Source organism: Monodon monoceros, unplaced genomic scaffold (genome assembly GCF_005190385.1).
Source record: "Monodon monoceros isolate NGI ecotype Baffin Bay Population unplaced genomic scaffold, NGI_Narwhal_1 Super_Scaffold_18, whole genome shotgun sequence".
Taxonomy (NCBI): domain Eukaryota; kingdom Metazoa; phylum Chordata; class Mammalia; order Artiodactyla; family Monodontidae; genus Monodon; species Monodon monoceros.
Genome location: NW_021703774.1, coordinates 128,552,725 through 128,573,189, shown reverse-complemented (window position 1 = coordinate 128,573,189; position 20,465 = coordinate 128,552,725). Strand labels below are relative to the sequence as shown.

General features: G+C 39.2%; 1 protein-coding gene across 5 annotated transcripts in view; it reads left to right on the top strand.

The window, feature by feature from the left end:
* The window catches only part of PATJ (PATJ crumbs cell polarity complex component), a 353,415-nt gene that overhangs the window by 48,022 nt on the left and 284,928 nt on the right, over positions 1–20,465 (top strand). For all 5 annotated transcript variants that reach the window (XM_029230615.1, XM_029230612.1, XM_029230614.1 and 2 more), the window contains exons 11-14: positions 773–914; positions 5,061–5,204; positions 8,641–8,717; positions 10,747–10,803. In XM_029230615.1, coding sequence (XP_029086448.1) covers positions 773–914; positions 5,061–5,204; positions 8,641–8,717; positions 10,747–10,803 — 420 coding nt within the window. The remainder of the gene's footprint in view (positions 1–772; positions 915–5,060; positions 5,205–8,640; positions 8,718–10,746; positions 10,804–20,465) is intronic.

Sequence of the window (20,465 nt, the reverse complement as noted above, 5' to 3'; positions counted from 1 at the left end):
CATTTAATTTATTGATTTATGCAGAAACAAATGTTTGTTGGTATAATTTGAATGTTTGTCCTTCAGGTCCATCTAAGGAAGCACCTTTCATGACCCTTGGCTTTTCCGTTATTGGGCTTAGGAAATGTCTTGTGATTGGCAGTTTGGAGATGAGTGATAAAATTTTGGAGAAGATATTAGGGGGAAAGCTATAGCAGTGGTTTGGCTAGCTTGAAGAAGATTGAGCGAGGAGGCCTGTTGGTCATGATGGACTTAATAAGAATGTGTGACTGGACTTGACTGAGATTAGTAAATACCTTTCTTGCATGTGCTTTTTCAGAATACTAGAAAACCTAATGGAGGGAGATCAGTGTCTTCTGGAAAATATCACATAATGATATATGGTAGAGGGGTGAAGTATTGGACGGCCTCTTCACTTTTAGTAATAATGGCTTCTAGTAATACGTCTTGAGAGCTCTGTATAACAACTGACCACCTTTTATGGCACTTTGAATTTTGAATAGCCTCAGAGATTAAGACCCTCTACCTTTCTCAGGCTGTAAGTTAAATGTATGACTTAGGAATACAAGTTTCAGTTTGCTTTCTAGTTTCTCAGAAAATTTGTCAGCATGTTATACTACTAATTTTTCATCCTTATTCACAAATACTTTCTTAGGTCTAATACAAATTATTTTGGGGATGAAATGAATTGCCTAACTTTATACTGCCTTGCCAGAATTAAAAGTGGTAGCTAACTTGGAACTTCTGTTTAATGTATCTTTTAATGTTTTAGGTTGATGGTGTGAATATTCAGGGTTTTGCCAACCAGGATGTTGTTGAAGTGTTAAGAAATGCAGGGCAAGTGGTACACCTAACCCTAGTTCGAAGGAAAACATCCTCATCTGCTTCTCCGCATGAAGGGCCCTCTGACAGAGGTAATTAAGTCCTCTGTCCCTCCCCCTACCTTGTCTGGGTTTGGAAGATCAACTCACTTACGGAAGTTGTTCTATAAGTCTGGGAAGGAAAAACTGCCCACCTTGCGAAAAGCAGCAGTGGAGCAGTGAATCAATTCATTTATGCCTTGAAGAGTTTCCTTTGCCTGTTATAACGTGCCAGTCCAAATATTAGAATGTGAACACTGACATGCATTAAGCTCTGAGAGCGTCTCTAAATGGAGATGGAAATAATTTTCCCAAAAACCTTCCAAATTTCATTTAATTCTTATATTTGAATAATAAAGCTTTGCCACATTTTGTTCCAGGGGCTCTCAGTTGCCTAATGCTTTGACATTTTGCAAACTTCAGGTTTCATATTACATCTAATGATGTATTTGATTCTAATATTTCTTGATTTACTTTGTGAACTATAGCAAGAGAAAATAAAATATGGATTTCTATTAAGGACACTTTTATTTATAAAATAATATTTGTTACTTTGATTATAAGAATAGTAAATTTTCATTATGGAACAAATGCAAAATTGTATGCATGACAATTTTTAATTATCAACTTATAAATGTAGATAGATCAACAAAATTTGGCAATCATGGGAACACATTCAATTTAAAATGAATGACTGGGGCTTCCCTCATGGCGCAGTGGTTAGGAATCCACCTGCCAATGCAGGGGGCATGGGTTTGAGCCCTGGTCCGGGAAGATCCCACATGCCACGGAGCGGCTGGGCCCGTGTGCTACAGCTACTGAGCCTGCACTCTAGAGCCCTTGAGCCACGATTACTGATCCCATGTGCCACAACTACTGAGGCCCGCGCACCTGGAGCCTGTGCTCCACAACAAGAGAAGCCACCTTAAAGAGAGGCCTGCACACCGCGGTGAAGAGTAGCTCCCGCTCGCTGCAACTAAAAAGAAAGCCCGTGCACAGCAACGAGGACCCAACACAGCCAAAAATAAATAAATAAATTTATTTAAAAAAAAAAAAAGAATGACTGGCAGGTCTGGGGCCCCGCCCCTTACACTTCTCAGGCCTGACCTCCTCGTGATGTGGCCGGACGTGCCCCCTCTCGTGAAATCATGGTGGCATACTGGAGACAAGCTGGACTCAGCTACATCCGATACTCCCAGATCTGTACAAAAGCAGTGAGGGATGCATTGAAGACAGGATTCAAAGCAAACGCCAAGAAGACTTCTGGCAGCAGCATAAAAATTGTGAAAGCGTAAAAGGAATAATTTACTCTGACTACAGCTTGAAATGTTGCATGTTCAAGGTGAAGATGTGTGGGCACGTGTTATGGCAGGTTGAAAACGATCTCCCTTCATGGAAAGAAAAAAAACCTGTCTTGTTCATAGATTGACAATGCCAATAAATTAAAGTACGGTTCAAAAAAAAATAAAATGAATGACTAATTATATAACTAGTGGGTAAGAAATAATTCCATTAGAATTTGTCAAACGTTGAGTACATATTTTTTCCCCTCCTCTGAAGATATAATGAGGCTAGAAATGTTTGCTTTCAACTGATATTAAATTGTATTTACATTGGAACTTTATTTTATTTTATTTTTCATTAATTTATTTATTTGGTTGCACAGGGTCTTAGTTGTGGCAGGTGGGCTCCTCAGTTGCAGCTCATGGGCTCCTTAGTTACGGCTCATCAGTTCCTTAGTTGTGGTATGCGAACTCTTAGTCACGGCATTCATGTGGGATCTAGTTCCCCAACCAGGGATCAAACCCGGGCCCCCTGCATTGGGAGCACGGAGTCTTAACAACTTCGCCACCAGGGAAGTCCCTATGTTGGAACTTTTTAAGTTTTATGTGGTAGTGGAAATTCTGCTGCTGAAAGATCGATGCCCTGTCAACTGCATTGTGTGTATGAAATTTAAAATTGCCTAAATAGTACAGAATGTACAAATGCTGTATTGACCTTAAAGGTGTACATAAATATTTATACCATTATAATGGTTTTTAGTAGCTCTGATAGAGCCTTTGGCTTTAGTCTGCTGTATCAAATGAACTATGTCATCTGCAAATTAGCAATTCTTTTCTGGGCGTGCCTACATTTTAAATTTGTATTGGGATAGGTTTTGACTCTAAATCTGCACTTCTTCCATGGTTTGGGTGTCCTTCCTGTGTGTTTCAGTAGCACCCTTTGAAGAGCACTCTACTGTAGCATTTTTCACACCGTGTTGTAATCACCTGTTTTGTGTGTGGCCACTATAATGTAGGGGAGTGGTTATGCCTGTGTCCCCTGCCCCATTGAACACATCTCTGTGTGCCTTCCTCATAGTCAGCATTTAAGTTTGTTTTACTGAAACAAACTGCATGGCTTCTAGCTCTTGTGCAGTACCTTCCTTTGCCATTGAAAATCTTACTGTCTTTTTCTCCTCTAAACTCTTATTTGCATACCTTGTATATAATTATTTGTGTACCAATTTGTATACTACTTGTAGCGTACAACCAGTCATGTATTGCTTTGTACTCTGCACACTGTTTAGTGAGTAACTCTTCTCCCCAAGCTACATTAGCAGCTTCTGGCTGGCATTTGTCTTGCTGGCACTGGGCAGTGCATTTAGTGTGTATCAAGAGATTAATGTTCTAAAAAATCCTGTGTGGTTTAAAATGTCATGTTAAGATCATAGGAACTTTTAACTGGTTATATTTTTAAACTTTTTATTATAAAATTTTTTGAACATACAGGAAAATTGAAAACTAATGTAACAGATACCCACAAACCCACCATTTAGATTCAGCAGTTAACATTTTGCCATGTTTGCATCATCTCTTTACCTTTTTCTGAACCATTTAAGAGTGAGTAGTAGATATCATGACAATTTAGCCCTACATACTTCAGTTATAGCTTCTAAAAATAGTCATGATATCATTATCACACCAAAGAAAATTAATAGTAAGTCCCTAATATCAAATACCCAACACATACTTAAATTTTCCCAATTGTTCCCAAATGTCTTTTGTAGTTCCTTTTTCCACTTCCCTTTCTTCCCCTCAAAAGCCTCATAAAATCAAGATCATTGATTTTTATGCATTGAGCCTATTGCATTGTATTATGCTTCTTTGGTTTCTTAATCTAGAAGAATCCCTTGCCCCTGCCTCAATGGCATAGACTTTTTGAAGGGATTTGGCCATTTGTCACTAGAATGGTACATTCAGAATTTGATTGTTTCCTTGTGGTGTCATTTGACTTGTTCCTCTATCCCCCATGTTTCTTGTGAGCTAGGAGCTAGAGCCTTAAATTCAGGTTCAGTATTTTTTTTTTTTTTTTTTTTTTGCCGTACACGGGCCTCTCACTGCTGTGGCCTCTCCCGTTGGGGAGCACAGGCTCCGGACACGCAGGCTCAGCGGCCACGGCTCACGGGCCCAGCCGCTCCGCGGCATGTGGGATCTTCCCGGACCGGGGCACGAACCCGTGTCCCCTGCATCAGCAGGCAGACTCTCAACCACTGCGCCACCAGGGAAGCCCAGGTTTAATATTTTTGATAAGAATACTTTATAAGTTACATGTGGTTATTTAAAAATAATGTAAAATGATTCTTGTTCAACCTTTCTTGTGTTTAAGATATACATAGTGACTGGCATGCTTGAGATTGAACGCTTAACTCAATTTAGCTAAGGAAGGAAACTCTGCAACCAGGGGAATACTCTCCCCTTTCCTTCCCATTCACAAGATTACTTATGTAGAGTTGTTTGTGAAACTCATGATGATGTCATGCTAGAACCTAGGATTGCCCAGAGCAACGGAACCGGCTTCTTCTGCATATCTTGCTCCCTGCCCACCACAACAGCAAGAACATATGGCCCCCAGTGTTCTCCTCCTTCCCCCCACCCCCCAAGGCTATATTGAAAAGCATCTCCTCCTGCTTTGTCATTGACTTTACCTTGCTTTTCTCTTCCCATTGCCTAGTTCCTTATTCTTTTCAATAATACTACAAGTGTATTTTTTAATGAATTGAGTGGTTATCACAAGTGGCATTTTAACTAAAGGAATCATATGTGTAAGTTACCTGAAAAGTTTATAAGGAGGTTGTGAAATGGGACCGTAGAGTGGAATAAGCTTACTTAAATGTGGCCTTCATCTGATAGTGATTCAAATTAACAATTCTTATTTTAGGAACTGTGGTGGAACCACCGAAAACACCAGCCCTCTTTCTGACTGGAGCAGTGGAAAAGGAAACTAATTTCGGTGAAGATGAGGAAACTGAAGAAAGAATGGATAATCTAAAAAATGACAATATACAAGCCTTAGAAAAACTGGGTAGGCACGAAGCATTCAATTCAAAGCTTTCTCTCTTTATAGTTAATATAATATGAGGAATTTTAGAGGCATTTTTAGAGATATAAAATAAGATATTCTTAATATCAACATCTTAACACTTGTGGCAGTTGAGAATCGAGCATACTGTTGTTTAATCATTGTTTAATTATGTTGATTTTTTTTTTTCTTTTGCGGTACACGGGCCTCTCACTGTTGTGGCCTCTCCCGTGGCGGAGCACAGGCTCTGGACGCGCAGGCTCAGTGGCCATGGCTCACGGGCCCAGCCGCTCCGCGGCATGTGGGATCCTCCCGGACTGGGGCACGAACCCGTGTCCCCTGCATTGGCAGGTGGACTGTCAACCACTGCACCACCAGGGAAGCCCAATTATGTTGATTTTGAATACATTTTATTAGTGTGATAACTTTTAATCTTGTCGGCATTTGTAATTACTGCATACTTTAGCTTGTATTATTATCATCGATATAGCTATAGATATACAGTTCTCTGTATACATATAGCAGTATTTCCTTTTCACCATAATAATAATGTATACATTTTTATATATTTTATCAAATTTCCAGGTTGCTATATATTTATTGTTTAATTTTCTTTTTAATTGATGTGCAGCTTTGTCCTTGTGCTTTGTTCTTTGATACCTTGTCTACTCTAGTTGACTGTATTCTGTAAGCATGTTGAGTAACAGTCTCACACAGTTTCCTGTACAAAGGCACTCAGGGAAGCCTTGCCAGTTGGATGAAATGGACTAAAACTTCATCCATGTCCACGTTGGCTTTGATTGCCTTCTCTTGGGAAAGAATGGCCTGAAGGAAGGAGTAAACCCCTCATTCAAGTTTTAAAATTTCCTATAGTTTGGAAATTTAACTTGTTCTTTTTGACCCAAGTAGATTACAGTTAATTTTTGCTCTTTAAATTCATGTGAACCCAGAGAGATGTACAATGAACTATCAGGTGAAAATCAAATACATTCTAAAGTTAGAAATATTTTTAGAAATAGCTGCTCTTTTTGGATCAACCTCACTACCGTTTTTTTTTTTTTTTTTTCATGAGTATGTATAATTTCAGCTAGAGAGACCAAATTCTTCCGTTACGAAGTTAACTCTCTTTTTGCTGTAGGGGCAGAACTGTTTTCCCTTCTTCTCGTCTAGTTCTTTTGGCTGGTCTAATAATTAAATCGACATAAGACAGATTAACACAGGAGAAAAACTAATTTCCTATGTGTAAGAGTCCCATAAAAATATGAGCCCCAAGGGCAAGTTGGGCAATTGAAGCTTCTGTGCTATCCTGAGTTAAGGAATGGGATAGGGGCCTGGGCCTTCCAAGGGGAGGAGAGTAATTTGCAGGATGATAAGAAGAGCAGATGTTTGGTAATTAGAAGTTTGCCCAGCCATGCAGATAGGTCTTTCAAATAAAAAAGTTATCTCTGGTAATAACTGTCTTTCTGGTACAGGTTCCCTATCTAAATTCTTTTAGGTAGTTAAGGGAGAGGTGAAAGTTTCTCCTGAGTCTGCAGGGTCTTCATTGCCTTCAGCTGAAAATAATCCACATGCCAAAGTGACAATATTTGGGGGTGGCATATTCTGCTCCCCTTCATTGCCATTGGAGTAATCGTTACAGAGCATCATAATATTCATTTTTGTGTGTGATCATTGTGTGTAGCCAAGGATTTATTGAGCTGCTTAAAATAAATCTCTTTCCTCTGGTACTTAGGCCTTTGTGCTGTGCTTTAAAACTCATGACTATGATTTCATTGTATGACTGAAAGGTACAAATATAGTCAAAAGAATTGTAGGTGAAATATCGACATTATTTTATATGTGTATAAAATATCTTTAAATATCATGTTTTTAAGCTTACAGTTCAACCAATACATTGCAGATTTTATTCAAATTAGCCTACCACACAGGAAACTGCTGTCTGTAAGAAATTTAATAGAACTCTTAGTGTAATTTCTTATGGAAATGTTAACAGAGTAGGAACAAAGGTGCAGAGCCTACCTGAATGATACTTTGTTTTTAATAGGATCTTCAGTTAGTTATCCTCGAAATGTAATCTAGCATATCAGTTAATATAGTTACTTTATGGATATGCTTTTGTAAATCTAGTAATTTTAAGCCCTTTAGTGTTCATTAGTCTTAGTCTCTGATTTTTGAGGTTAGCCTGTTTTACTTAATGATTTGTATTCTGTAATTAAGCATGATATGCATCCGAGATTAGATGTCTGCTGAAGGCTTGAAAAAACTGATACTGCAAGTTATGTTTGGTTTTAGGCACATGGTTATATCAGTTGTGGTGTTTTGCAACTTGTCCAATCTTGTGACAAAATTGAGTTTTTCTTAAAAGAGGTGGAGGTTTGTTTATTTTCTGCTGCTACTGTGGATCTAAATTGAAATTACAGTTTTAGTACTTTGATATTTGTCTATTAGGCATCATTCAGACTACAGACTTCTGGCTAAGATCATACGGACAGGCAGGACACTTAAAATCTGTCTGCGCTCTTTAAAATCATCTGACCCAGGCAAAAAAGGCAATATTACCCTTAAGTAAGAAAGTTATAAAGATATGATAGGGCTTCCCTGGTGGCGCAGTGGTTGAGGGTCCGCCTGCCGATGCAGGGGACACGGGTTCGTGCCCCGGTCCGGGAAGATCCCATGTGCGGCGGAGCGGCTGGGCCTGTGAGCCATGGCCGCTGAGCCTGTACGTCCGGAGCCTGTGCTCTGCAATGGGAGAGGCCACAGCAGTGAGAGGTCCACGTACCGCAAAAAGAAAAAAAAAAAAAATATGATAACCATGTAGCCACAAAAGACCAAAGTAAAACAAAATTTCTATTATATTAAAGCTCATGCAACTCACTGGTTGAATTAAACCAGAAAAGCTTTTATATATGCCCAAGTGAAAAGTTTGATTGGGTCATGTTGATATGCCTTGTTTATAGTAAAGATATTTTGATAAGTTTTTACTTTTCCTATGGGTGAGTGGAAGGTACTACTCTGAAGTGATTAACATTCACCTTAAATCCTTGTTTGTCCTAACATAGCATAAACCAAAGCCAGATGCATTTTACTTGTAAGCCACAGGATGTTTGTATAAAAACTATATAATTCAAATTTCATTTATAACTCATCATTTCCTCTTCCCCTTAAAATATTCCTTAACAGCAAAAGCCCCATCATAATTTGGTCATAGACCAAATTTACATTTTACATTTTTACATTAGTAAAATGTAAAATTTTACATTCTACATTAGTCTTACAAGTCACCTCTGATTTACTTTACCTAATAGACCTAAGTTAATGCACTTTCCTTTTTATTTATTTCCCTTTTACTTACTGAAGCTGTGCTGTTATGGAAGAATTTAGTAGTTTAGTGTGTTTAGCTCACAGTAGTTTCAATGTTTTCTTTATTTTTTTAATCCAGAAGGAGTCCCAGCCTCTTTAGAAAATGAGCTGAAATCCAGATGGGAAAACCTACTGGGCCCTGATTATGAAGTAATGGTATGTTAAAATCTTTTAATAAAAAACACTCATGTCTCATCTCATGTCAATGAAATGTAGCTCTGAATGCTACAATTGAAAGAAATCGGAGAGTCAAAGAATAGCCGGCCCAGCCTTTATTTTTTCCTCCTGTGTTTCTTCCCTACTGGATCAATTAATTGATTTTTTTTTTTTTTCATTTCAAGCTGCAAGGACAGTTAAGGACTGCAGATAAGTTTCAGTTACAATTAGCAGACACTCAGTTCATGTGGAAACAATTTAAGTCAACAATAGGCAGAAAAATGTTAGGAGAGAAAGGACTTGCCTTTAAATTTATAACCTGTATCAGCTGCTTAAAATTGCTGGCATTTTTATGATTGCTTTTATGATCTGCTTGTTTTATTATACACTGAAAGGGCTGTGGATATTACTCCTGTGATTCACAAAGAATCTTACAGTTTTATGAGAAAAATGAAAGAATGCTTATCAAATGTATTTGGGAGAACAGGAAGTAATTTAGGTTAGGTATAAGTTTATATGCCAGTGGTCCATTAGGCTTCCTTTCACCTGTTATTAGATTCACTGAGTAAGGGATTGATTACATTTCCCCATATGAATCCACATGAAAACAGAAAGCTGCACTTAGAAAAGCCTCTACAGTGTTCACTAAATGTGTTAGTAATAAAGTATTCTATTAAATTTCTTTTGTCTTTCACATTTTCTTACATATGTTTGTCATTAGTACTTGCTGGCTGGTTGGAGATTTTTTTTTTTCTCTTCTAGCCACTATCTATTGTTAGACATTTTCCAGTGTCATTAAGATGAGTCAGAACAGTGCATACTTCCTCTTCTTACTTGTTTTGCACTTGCATGTCGGTCCTCATGAACTGCTGCTTCTTTACTTCATAGATTTCAAAGCTGTTTTTTCATTAGGTTATCACCTAGCAAGTGACCTTTTCTGCTATCCTGAGTGGTTGATATTTAAAGTAGTTTGGTGTACCAGTATTTTTAAATGGTCTGTTTTGCGATGATCTCTTTTCGGTTAAAAATTTATCCTCTTTATAACCACCTTTCCAAATTTTATTTATCATGTGGTGAGGTCATAACAGAGGGGCTAGAAAGAGGAGACAGAATTTGAAGTTGGAAATTTAAAGTGACAGTTTATTCATTAAGAGTTGTAACGTGTTCTGAGGGACGAGGCGACAAAAGGAGAAGCCAGGCAAGACGGATGAATGAATGCATACATGCAAATATGCGTATATACATTCATGCATGTGCTCCAGTGTTTCTTGCTTTATTTTCTTCCAGAATCTACTTATCTGAAGTGCAGTACTTTTAGAAGCCTTAGTTGGACCACTGTTTAATTTATCCCCTCCCTCCAGACGCACCATATTCTATTAACAACTTACAGATGCAAATCATCAGTGCAGTATTTTGCTTGCACGGAATTCACTTCTGTGGATGTCCACCATTGAAGCTCAGAACAATAGTTTTAGGCCAGGATTAAAAGCTTTCAGTATTCCACGATCTTTCCACCAGTCCAGGTCTTTTGTTTGTGTCCTTGCCAGCTCTTTCTCCTAGGGAAATGGTTTGAGCTTTCTGTAGAAAGTCAGATGCTTCAGTTTTTCCAAACTGCTCTGATTTTTCTGACCTTGAAAACTTTGTTTCAAGGCCTGGGTTTAAAAGTAAAAATGACCATACTCTTGGTTTTGTCAAAAGAATAAATTTTTTATGGCTTTAATACAATGGAGGATTATATTAAAATTTCAGGGGCTATGGATTTTTAAAAATAGTACATGTGTTTGCCCATCACCTTCTAGTTCAACTTTTGCATAATTTATGAAAAAAGATTGCTGTGGAGAACAATAACAACAAAAAAGCGAATGTACTCTGAAATTTTACATTATGTGTTATGGATTTCAGAAACGTGGAAAAGAGTTTAGATGGAGTTATCAATGTATAGGTTTTATACAGATTTTTTCAGAAAGCCTAGGAAGAAATAAAGTTATGCTTTTACAGATATTGGAAATATTTTTTCTTGTGAATTTAGATTGCTACTTTGGACACACAGATTGCAGACGATGCTGAGTTACAGAAATATTCAAAGGTAAGCATTATTTTTTATTTTTATTTTTTATAAATTTATTTATTTATTTTTGGCTGTGTTGGGTCTTTGTTGCTGCACGCGGGCTTCTCTAGTTGCAGCGAGCGGGGGGCTACTCTTCCTTGTGCTGCGCATGCTTCTGATTGTGGTGGCTTTTCTTGCTGTGGAGCATGGGCTCTAGGCACACGGGCTTCAGTAGTTGTGGCACCTGAGCTCAGTAGTTGTAGCTCATGGGCTCTAGAGAGCAGGCTCAGTAGTTGTGGCACATGGGCTTAGTTGCTCTGAACCACGTGGTATCTTCCCGGACCAGGGCCCCAACCCGTGTCCCCTGCATTGGCAGGCGGATCCTTAACCACTGTGCCACCAGGGAAGTCCCTATTTTTTAAACTGTTGCCAGTTTTTTGTTGTTTGAAGAACTTTCTCTAAGTTCTTGTCAAAGAAACTAGATTAGTGCTGTGATCTAAAGTTTTCAGAATTTAGTTTTAGAGGTTTTCTGGAAATGTAGTAGGTTCTGACGGTTATGAAACGTGATGGTTAGATATGCCTGGGAAGAACGTGGGCCACTTCCAGAAGCCAAAATCCCTGGTGTGACTGCTTTGCTCACCTTAAAGGTAGTATGCAGAGCGGCCTTGTGCAGAGCGTGTTAGCTTTTCAGATATTGTAAGTCCTTTTAAAATGTTTCCTAAAATTCAAGACCATGATATAGACTTAAAAAAGAAAATCTTCCCAGTCCAGATGTTTAAGAACAAAAAAGTGGCTTATCTTTTGAGATAGACAATGCTTCTTCTTGGACTTAAAAAATTTTGTATTGAGACTTTTATTTCTAATGGCAAAATGCCAGAAGGTAACTTTTACAGGTTTTCCTAACATTTTTAGTGACCTCTCACTGCAAATTAATTTCATAGTCCCCACTCTGGATAATCAAAGTCCAGGGTAATTGAAACTTAGAGAAGCCTTCCAGGTGGCTTTCTCAATAAATGATGAGAAAAGAAAGGTTTTCTTGTCCGAATAGTTTCAGAAATTATACTGTAATCCCACCTGAGGTATATGAGCTAAGCCCAGCTTAAACTCTGCTGTCATATGCAGTATTCAGAATGAGTTTTCTGTGTCCCGTGTGGGTTTTGTAAGAAGTCATCTCTTTAGATAGTTCTACCATTTCCTTCTTTGGGTATTTGTGATGAATATTTTCCTTCTAAAATTTTATGTTACATGTGCTGTTATTTTTAGCTTGGAATTTTCACAGCCGATGCTGTGGAGAGTATTTCTTTCCTTGTAAGCTAGCCTGCATTTGGAGTCATTTCCTTGCTGGGCTGTGTGGGCCAGCTGACCAGGCTTTCCTCAGATGTGCAATATGAAAGAACACGCACAGCTTGTACTTAAAATTATTTACAATATCATATTTAGGTTAGATTAGTCACTGATTACTAATTCCATCTAAATTTGTTGAGAGGAGTTTAATTCAAAATAAGAGTAAGAAATATAAATCCCTCATCAAACTTCACATGTTATTAATTACTGCAGTATAGTTGATTGGTGACATGGACTGGCGTCAAACTGCCTGGGTTCGGATTCTGGCTTATCCATTTACTAGCTTGTAAAATTATCTAGACTCTATGTTTCAGTTTTGTTGTCTGTAAAAGGAAGATATTAATAGATTAGTACCTATCTCATGGGTTGTATAGGAATTAAATTTAATGTGCCTAGAGTAGTTGCAAGCACATAGGATATTGTTAATATTTTTACTGTCATTCATAAAAATCAATGATGCTTTTCCTGAAAATTGTTCTTTAATTTACACTAAACTCTTAGATAGTAGATATTTTCTATTTACCAGTCTTCCACTTAACTGAATTTCCTGTGCCTAATCTGCCCGTCTATTGAGTCCTTAATTTTAGTTGTTATATTTTTCTATTCTAGAATTTATTTTATCCCTTTTTAGATCATAATTCTTTTGGAGGAGTTCTCAATTTTAAAAAATCTGTAGTTGCCATCTTTTTCTCTATTTCTTGAACATATTAATCATAGCTTATAAGGGCTTAAAATAATTAATTCCAATATGTGGATCAACTTTAGATGTGTTTCTGTGGTTTGATGTTTTTCTCTCGTTATAGTTATTTGGTTGTATATCTCGTCATGCCATAATTTGACTGAATGTTCGATATTATGTACGCCAGCTACGAAAAGCGTCAGGTGATGTCATCTCCATCCAGAAGAGTCACTGTTTCTTCTAATAAGGAGATACTCTGTGTGTGTGTGGGGGGGGTACAGGTGGGCGATCATCTCTGAGGCGAGGCAGAGGTACCTTTCGGGTAAGGTTCAGACTCTCTTGTTGCCTTTGCTCCTAACACATGGCCTTCCAGGTATTCCAGTGAGTCTGCGGTGTTTACCAATTCCTTCTCCCTGGTGGGACCTGAACTCCAATTCTCCCTTAGTACTTTGGGACTGTAGAAGTCTTTGCTTAGCTCTTCAGAGGTTTCCTGAGGAACTTTTAGCCTCCTTGCCCATTAGAACTTCAGAGATGTCCTTGGAGGAAAACATGCCCTTGCTCAGGCTCAGTTCATCGTGCAGTTCAGCTTTAGTTGTCCTTACATGTTCAAAGCCGTAAGACCCTGTATCATCGGATTCTATAATGAGAAAAAAGGATCATAACCACACATGGTACATCTTAAAGAATGTCATTGTCTTTCTCCAGGCAGAACATGTTCTCTTTCACCTTCATCCCTAGTTCCTTGCCACCAGTCTAACTTTATCTTCTTCCTGATCAGCTTCTATGAATTATGTCTACTTGTACTCAGTTACTCTGGTGTAATGATGTGGAAAGTCTTCGAGTCAAACAGACTTACAGAACCACCTCACCAGTACATTCAACTGTTCATTCATTCATCAATTATTTATTGATATCTACTCAGTGCCAAGTCCTCTACTGGGTGCTGGGGTTTCAGAAGAGAACAGGAAAAAAAAATCGCTGTCCTGTAGAACTTACATTTTAGTAGGGGGAGATACAAAATAAGTCATAATTTCTGTAGTATAGATGATGTGTGCCATGCAGGGAAAATGGATAAGGAATTCAGGAGAGAGTGTGGGTTTGCAATTTTAGATAGGTTGACCAGGAAAAGCCTCCTTAAGAAGGTAACATTTGAGGAAATACTTTAGGAGGTGAAATAAGCAGCCTAATTTTTCTTCTACATAATAGGAACAATAGTACCTATGTTGTAGAAGGTTAAATATAAATATATTTAATACATGCCCTAATTAATATAGCTCAATGCCAACATGTAAGAACCGTTTGATAAATGGTGGTTTTGTTTCCCAGTTGTATACTTCTAGTACTTTTAGTCTCTGACCTTCTAAAGGCTCCTTTAAAAAAAAAAAAGCTATTTTAAAACATTTAATTGAAATTTTGTTGTAGCAAGTTTTTTTTTTATTTTTTGCACTAGAAGAGTCAGCCATAATTGCACTATTCTCTTTTCATATTTAGTTGTTGCCTATATATGTTTACATATCTGTAGTTGGTATACCCATTCTTTTGTGTAACATACATGTCAGAGAAGGGATGTATGCTTTTTCTATGTAAAATTATCACACTTATTTACTCTTTTTTTTTGCGGTATGCAGGGCTCTCACTGTTGTGGCCTCTCCCGTTGCGGAGCACAGCCTCCGGACGTGCAGGCTCAGCGGCCATGGCTCACGGGCCCAGCCGCTCTGCGACATGTGGGATCTTCCCGGACTGGGGCACGAACCCGTGTCCCCTGCATCAGCAGGCGGACTCTTAACCACTGCGCCACCAGGGAAGCCCCATATTTACTCTTTTGTACATTGATTTCTTAATTACAAATGTCCACAGATTGATTTTTTGTTGTTGTTGTTGTTTTTTTTTGAGCCATGCTGTGCAGCTTGTGGGATCTTAGTTCCCCAACCAGGAATTGAACCCGGGTCATGGCAGTGAAAGTGCCGAGTCCTAACCACTGGACTGCACAGATTGATTATTTTGATGAACTATCATTTAAAAAAATCCTCTTAAAATTGGAAGTTTAGTTCCTAATTCAGTAGCTTCTAATTTCTCCCTACAATATGTAAAGAAGACTGGCCTGTCCAAACCCATTTCACACGTGAGGATGCTGAAGTTTGCATGGGTCGAATGAATCACCTTAAATTACACAACTGGATGGTAGCAGAGGCAGCTTGCAGCTTAGAGAGCTTTCTTTCCTTCCTGAAATATTTACAGAGCTCCTACTCTACGCCAGACACTGCACTACCAACTGTGGGAAGCAAAATAGAAAAGGTCCTTGCTCTCCTAGAGTCTGGGTTCTGGGCTTTGGTCAGGGCATGATAATAAACAAGTAAAAAATAACCTGAGAAGATAGTTGTAAACTGTAAAAAGTGATGCAAAGAAGTGCTTGTAAGAAGTGATGATGATTCAAGAAGCATAAACAGGGTGATGAGAATATAACTGGGGGGCACCTTAGAGAGAGAGCTGGGGAAAGCCTTTCCGAGTTTAGGCTTGAAGGATAAGAATGTGGTGAACGGCAGGTACAAGTGGAAAAGAGCTGTCCTGTGGGAGGAATGGAAGTTGTTTGTTCAGAGTGTCTCAGTCAAACTAAATGAAGAGTAGGATGTTGTTAGGTGAGGAAGACCAGGTGCTTACAGGGCCTCGAGATCCATGCTGGTAAGCCTGGGTTTTATTCTCAGTGCCAGGTAATACTGGTGGAAGGTTCTAAGCAGGGTAGTGTCATGCTCTGAGGTCAAGGATGTAGGGTTTTTGTTTGTTTGTTTGCCTTAAAATATTTATCTATTTGGTTGTGCCAGGTCTTAGCTGTGGCTTCTGGGCTCCTTGGTTGCGGCATGCACGTGGGATCTAGTTCCCTGACCAGGGATCGAACCCGGGCCCCCAGCATTGGGAGCGTGGAGTCTTAACCACTGCACCACCAGGGAAGTCCCAAGGCTGTAGGTTTTTCCTCTGTCCCGACAGATTTCTGATTAGGAAAATCATGTTTCACAGCTATAGCTGGTGTTTCTAAGGGTTTAACTGTCTTTAGTTGGTCACTCCAGTTCCCACCTCCTAGCCGCTTCTCTTGAAGAGATGCTGATTCAAGAAGCATCTTCCTATATGACAAGCCAGTGTTAATAGACAAGATTTTCTTTTGAGGTGGATGCAGTTGTATGGAAAGAGAGAGGTGAAAGCAATTTACAGTGGTTTGAACATTAGCTGCACTGCTTCTAGGAAGCTGTTAATCATGACACAAGAAGTTTCCCTGCATCTGGGGAGACTTGCACTTTTAGGGGTGGCTTTCTTGGCAAGTGTTTACTATTAAGATAATCAAGACACTATGAGGGAGAAGCATTATGCTCATGCCAGTGACCTTTCTGCTGGCCGTCAACTGTAATATGAAGTGAGCATTAGTAAGATCTGTGGTGTGGGAAACAAAAGACCAGGCCCTGTTCTCTGGTTTTGACAAGACAGACTGACAAATTTCACTTTATTTCCTTCCTGAATTACATTCTCTGAGCCAAAGGGCATTAAGATGTGAGTTCACCTCTCACTCTGTTTCAGCAAGTAGAATTGTGAAGGCAGTGGGATGTACTGGGCCCCCACTCAGCGACCAGGGTCAGTGCTTTGCGTTAAAGACATTTTCTCCTTTATTTCCCACAATAACCCTATTGGTCAGCAGCTACTTCCAACTCTCCATTTTTAATATGTGAAAACTGAGTGTCAGGTAGGTAAAGTGACTTGCCCAAGATCATACACAGCTAGTAAGTGACAAAATTTAGGAAGCAAATCAGGGTTATCTGACTCTTAAGTCTGTGCCATTCTTTATGTTTTTCCTTTTGAATAGATAATACATGGACAAGACACAAAATTTAAAAGTTACAGAAGGAAGTACTGCAAAAAATAAGTTTCCCTCCCACCCCAGTCCCTTTGTTCTCCTCCCCAGTGGCAACCAACCACAGTCACCAATTCTTCAGTGTATAATTTTATACTTTTCTGGTCTCTCTTTTGAGTGGAGAACATAAGATACAGAATCAAATAACTGTAGTGACAGTGGTTATCCACTAGGGCAGATGGCTTTTCAGAAATATCAGAGGAGCCTTTTCAAAATACACATGCCCTATTTTGTTCCTCCTGACTAGTATTCTGATTTTGTAGGTTTGGGGTGAGGTCTCTAAAGGAAACTGTGATTGCTTCCTTGCCTTGCTTCATTGAGAATTACTGTTCTGGTATTGCTAACCTGCCTTATATGTACAGTTGACCCTTGAACAACATGGGTTTGGACTGCATGGGTGCACTTATACACAGATTTTTTTCAGTAGTAAATACTACAGTACTACACCATCCTCAGATACGGAGGAACCTCAGATATGGAGGGCTGACTATAAGTTATACCCAGATTTTTGACTGTGGAGGGTCAGTGCCTCTAACCCTGAATTATAAATGGTCAACTGTATTCAAGGAGGGAGGGGTTCCTTCCTCAAGACAGATGAAGGAGGCTTATTGGGAGGATGAACTATATACTCTTACTGGAGAAATAAGAACAGTGGATATTCCAGGTGGAGGAAATACAATGAGCAAAGGTAGAGAAAGAGTCATAAGTGCAAAGTGTTAGGTTAGGTGTCAGAAGCTCAAGTAGGGACCTAAGGAGCTCTCAGGGAGCCAGCAGGGGAATCCTGGAAAGAGAAAGTCAGGGCTGCCGTTGCTGCCCACATCCTGGGGTCTCAGAGTTCTCTGTGACGAGTGTGGCTCACGTCACCTATCAAGCAAACCCCAAACCTCCTCAGTGTGACACCAGTCCCCCTACCTTCCCTGCTCAGAGTCACAGTGAAGCGGTGCCTAGCTCCAGAGGCCTGGCCAGGTTGGGGAATGGACCTCTGGCCCAAAGGCTTTGCAGGGGTGTGATGTCTTGAACCTTAAGGTAGTTTATTCTGATTTCTGCCTGAAGGCTGTTTCATCAGCCACCTGCCAAAGATTGAGAATCGCACAAAGAAGACTGTCTCAGAGCCCCATGGAAAAGGACTATACCAGGATGTTTCCTTAGCAATACCTGAAGATGCTTCTGTGTAGAAACAAGAGACCTGAAGTGATCTCAAAGGTTGTTATTTTTCATTTGTTGGAGATAATGCCCACCTTTGTGAATGAAGAGGATAGAATTTTAATGGGAAGAATGAGAAAATGAAAATGCTGTACTCAGAGAAACCTGAGGATTATGCACCAGGTTTGTAAAGTGCCTCTGCTTCAGTAATCCTTGCAGTGCTATACTTCTGTGATGATGCTAGAGGCTTGCGTCAGCTTCTCTTAAAGGACTGTTGTTACCATACCCAGCTATCTCCATTCCTTTTCTCCTCATTCTCAGGTTGACTCCTAAAATTTGTGAACATCTCCCATGCCGTGTGGCTGACAGGATCTTGGTGCTCCAGCCAGGTGTCAGACCTGAGCCTCTGAGGTGGGAGAGCTGAGTTCAGGACATTGCTCCACCAGAGACTTCCCAGCCTCACATAATATCACATGGTGAAAGCTCTCCCAGATATCTCCATCTCAATGCTAAGACCCAGCTCCTCTCAATGACCAGCAAGCCACAGTGCTGGACACGCTATGCCAAACAACTAGCAAGACAGGAACACAACCCCACCCATTAGCAGAGAGGCTGCCTAAAATCATAATAAGTTCACAGACACTCCAAAACACACCACCAGCCGTGGTCCTGCCCACCAGAAAGACAAGATCCAGCCTCATCCAGAACACAGGCACCAGTCCCGTCCACCAGGAAGCCTACACACCCACTGAACCAACCTTAGCCACTGGGAGCAGACACCAAAAACAATAGGAACTATGAACCTGCAGCCTGTGAAAAGGAGACCCCAGATACAGTAACTCAAGCAAAATGAGAAGACAGAGAAACAAACAGCAGATGAAGGAGCAAGGTAAAAACCCACCAGACCAAACAAATGAAGAGGAAATAGGCAGTCTACCTGAAAAAGAATTCAGAGTAATCATAGTAAAGATGATCCAAAATCTTGGAAATAGAATGGAGAAAATACAAGAAATGTTTAACCTAGAAGAACTAAAGAGCAAACAAACAATGATGAACAACACAATAATGAAATTAAAAATTCTCCAGAAGGAATCAATAGCAGAATACCTGAGGGGGAAGAACGGATAAGTGACCTGGAAGATAAAATAGTGGAAATAACAACCACAGAGCAGAATAAAGAAAAAGGAATGAAAAGAATTGAGAACCATCTTAGACAACTCAGGGACAGCAACATTAAATGCACCCACATTCGAACTACAGGAGTCCCAGAAGAAGAAGAGAAAAAAAAGGGACTGAGAAAATATTTGAAGAGATTATAATTGAAAACTTCTCTGATATGGGAGAGGAAATAGTCAATCAAGTCCAGGAAGCACAGAGAGTCCCATACAGGATAAATCCAAGGGGAAACACGCCAAGACACATATTAATCAAACTATCAAAAATTAAATACAAAGAAAAAATATTAAAAGCAGCAAGGGAAAAACAAAAAAATAACATACAAGGGAATCCCCGTAAGGTTAACAGCTGATCTTTCAGCAGAAACTCTGCAAGCCAGAAGGGAGTGGCAGGACATATTTAAAGTGATGAAAGGGAAAAACCTACAACCAAGATTACTCTACCCGACAAGGATCTCATTCAGATTCGACAGAGAAATTAAAACCTTTACAGACAAGCAAAAGCTAAGAGAATTCAGCACCACCAAACCAGCTTTACAACAAATGCTAAAGGAACTTCTCTAGGCAGGAAACACAAGAGAAGGAAAAACACACCCAAAACAATTAAGAAAATGGTAATAGGAACATAGATATTGATAACTACCTTAAGTGTAAATGGATTAAATGCTCCAACCAAAAGACATAGACTGACTGAATGGATACAAAAATAAGACCAGTATATATGCTGTCTGCAGGAGACCCACTTCAGACCTAGAGACACATACAGACTGAAAGTGAGGGGATGGAAAAAGATATTCCATGCAAATGGAAATCAAAAGAAAGCTGGAGTAGCAATTCTCATATCAGACAAAATAGACTTTAAAATAAAGACTATTACAAGAGACAAAGAAGGACACTACATAGTGATCAAGGGGTTAATCCAAGAAGAAGGTATAACAATTGTAAATATTTATGCACCCAACATAGGAGTACCTCAATACATAAGGCAAATGCTAAAAGCCATAAAAGGGGAAATTGACAGTAACAATCATAGTAGGGGAATTTAACACCCCACTTTCACCAATGGACAGATCATCCAAAATGAAAATAAATAAGGAAACACAAGCTTTAAATGACACATTAAACAGACGGACTTAATTGATATTTAAATGACATTCCATCCAAAAACAACAGAATACACTTTCTTCACAAGTGCTCATGGAACAATATCCAGGATAGACCATATCTTGGGTCACAAATCAAGCCTCGGTAAATTTAAGATAATTGAAATTGTATCAAGTATCTTTTCCGACCACAATGCTGTGAGACTAGATATCAATTACAGGAAAAACACTGTAAAAAAATACAAACACATGGAGTTAAATAATGCACTAATAACCAAGAAATCACTGAAGAAATCAAAGAGGAAATAAAAAAATACCTAGAAACAAATGACAATGAAAACACGATGACCCAAAACCTATGG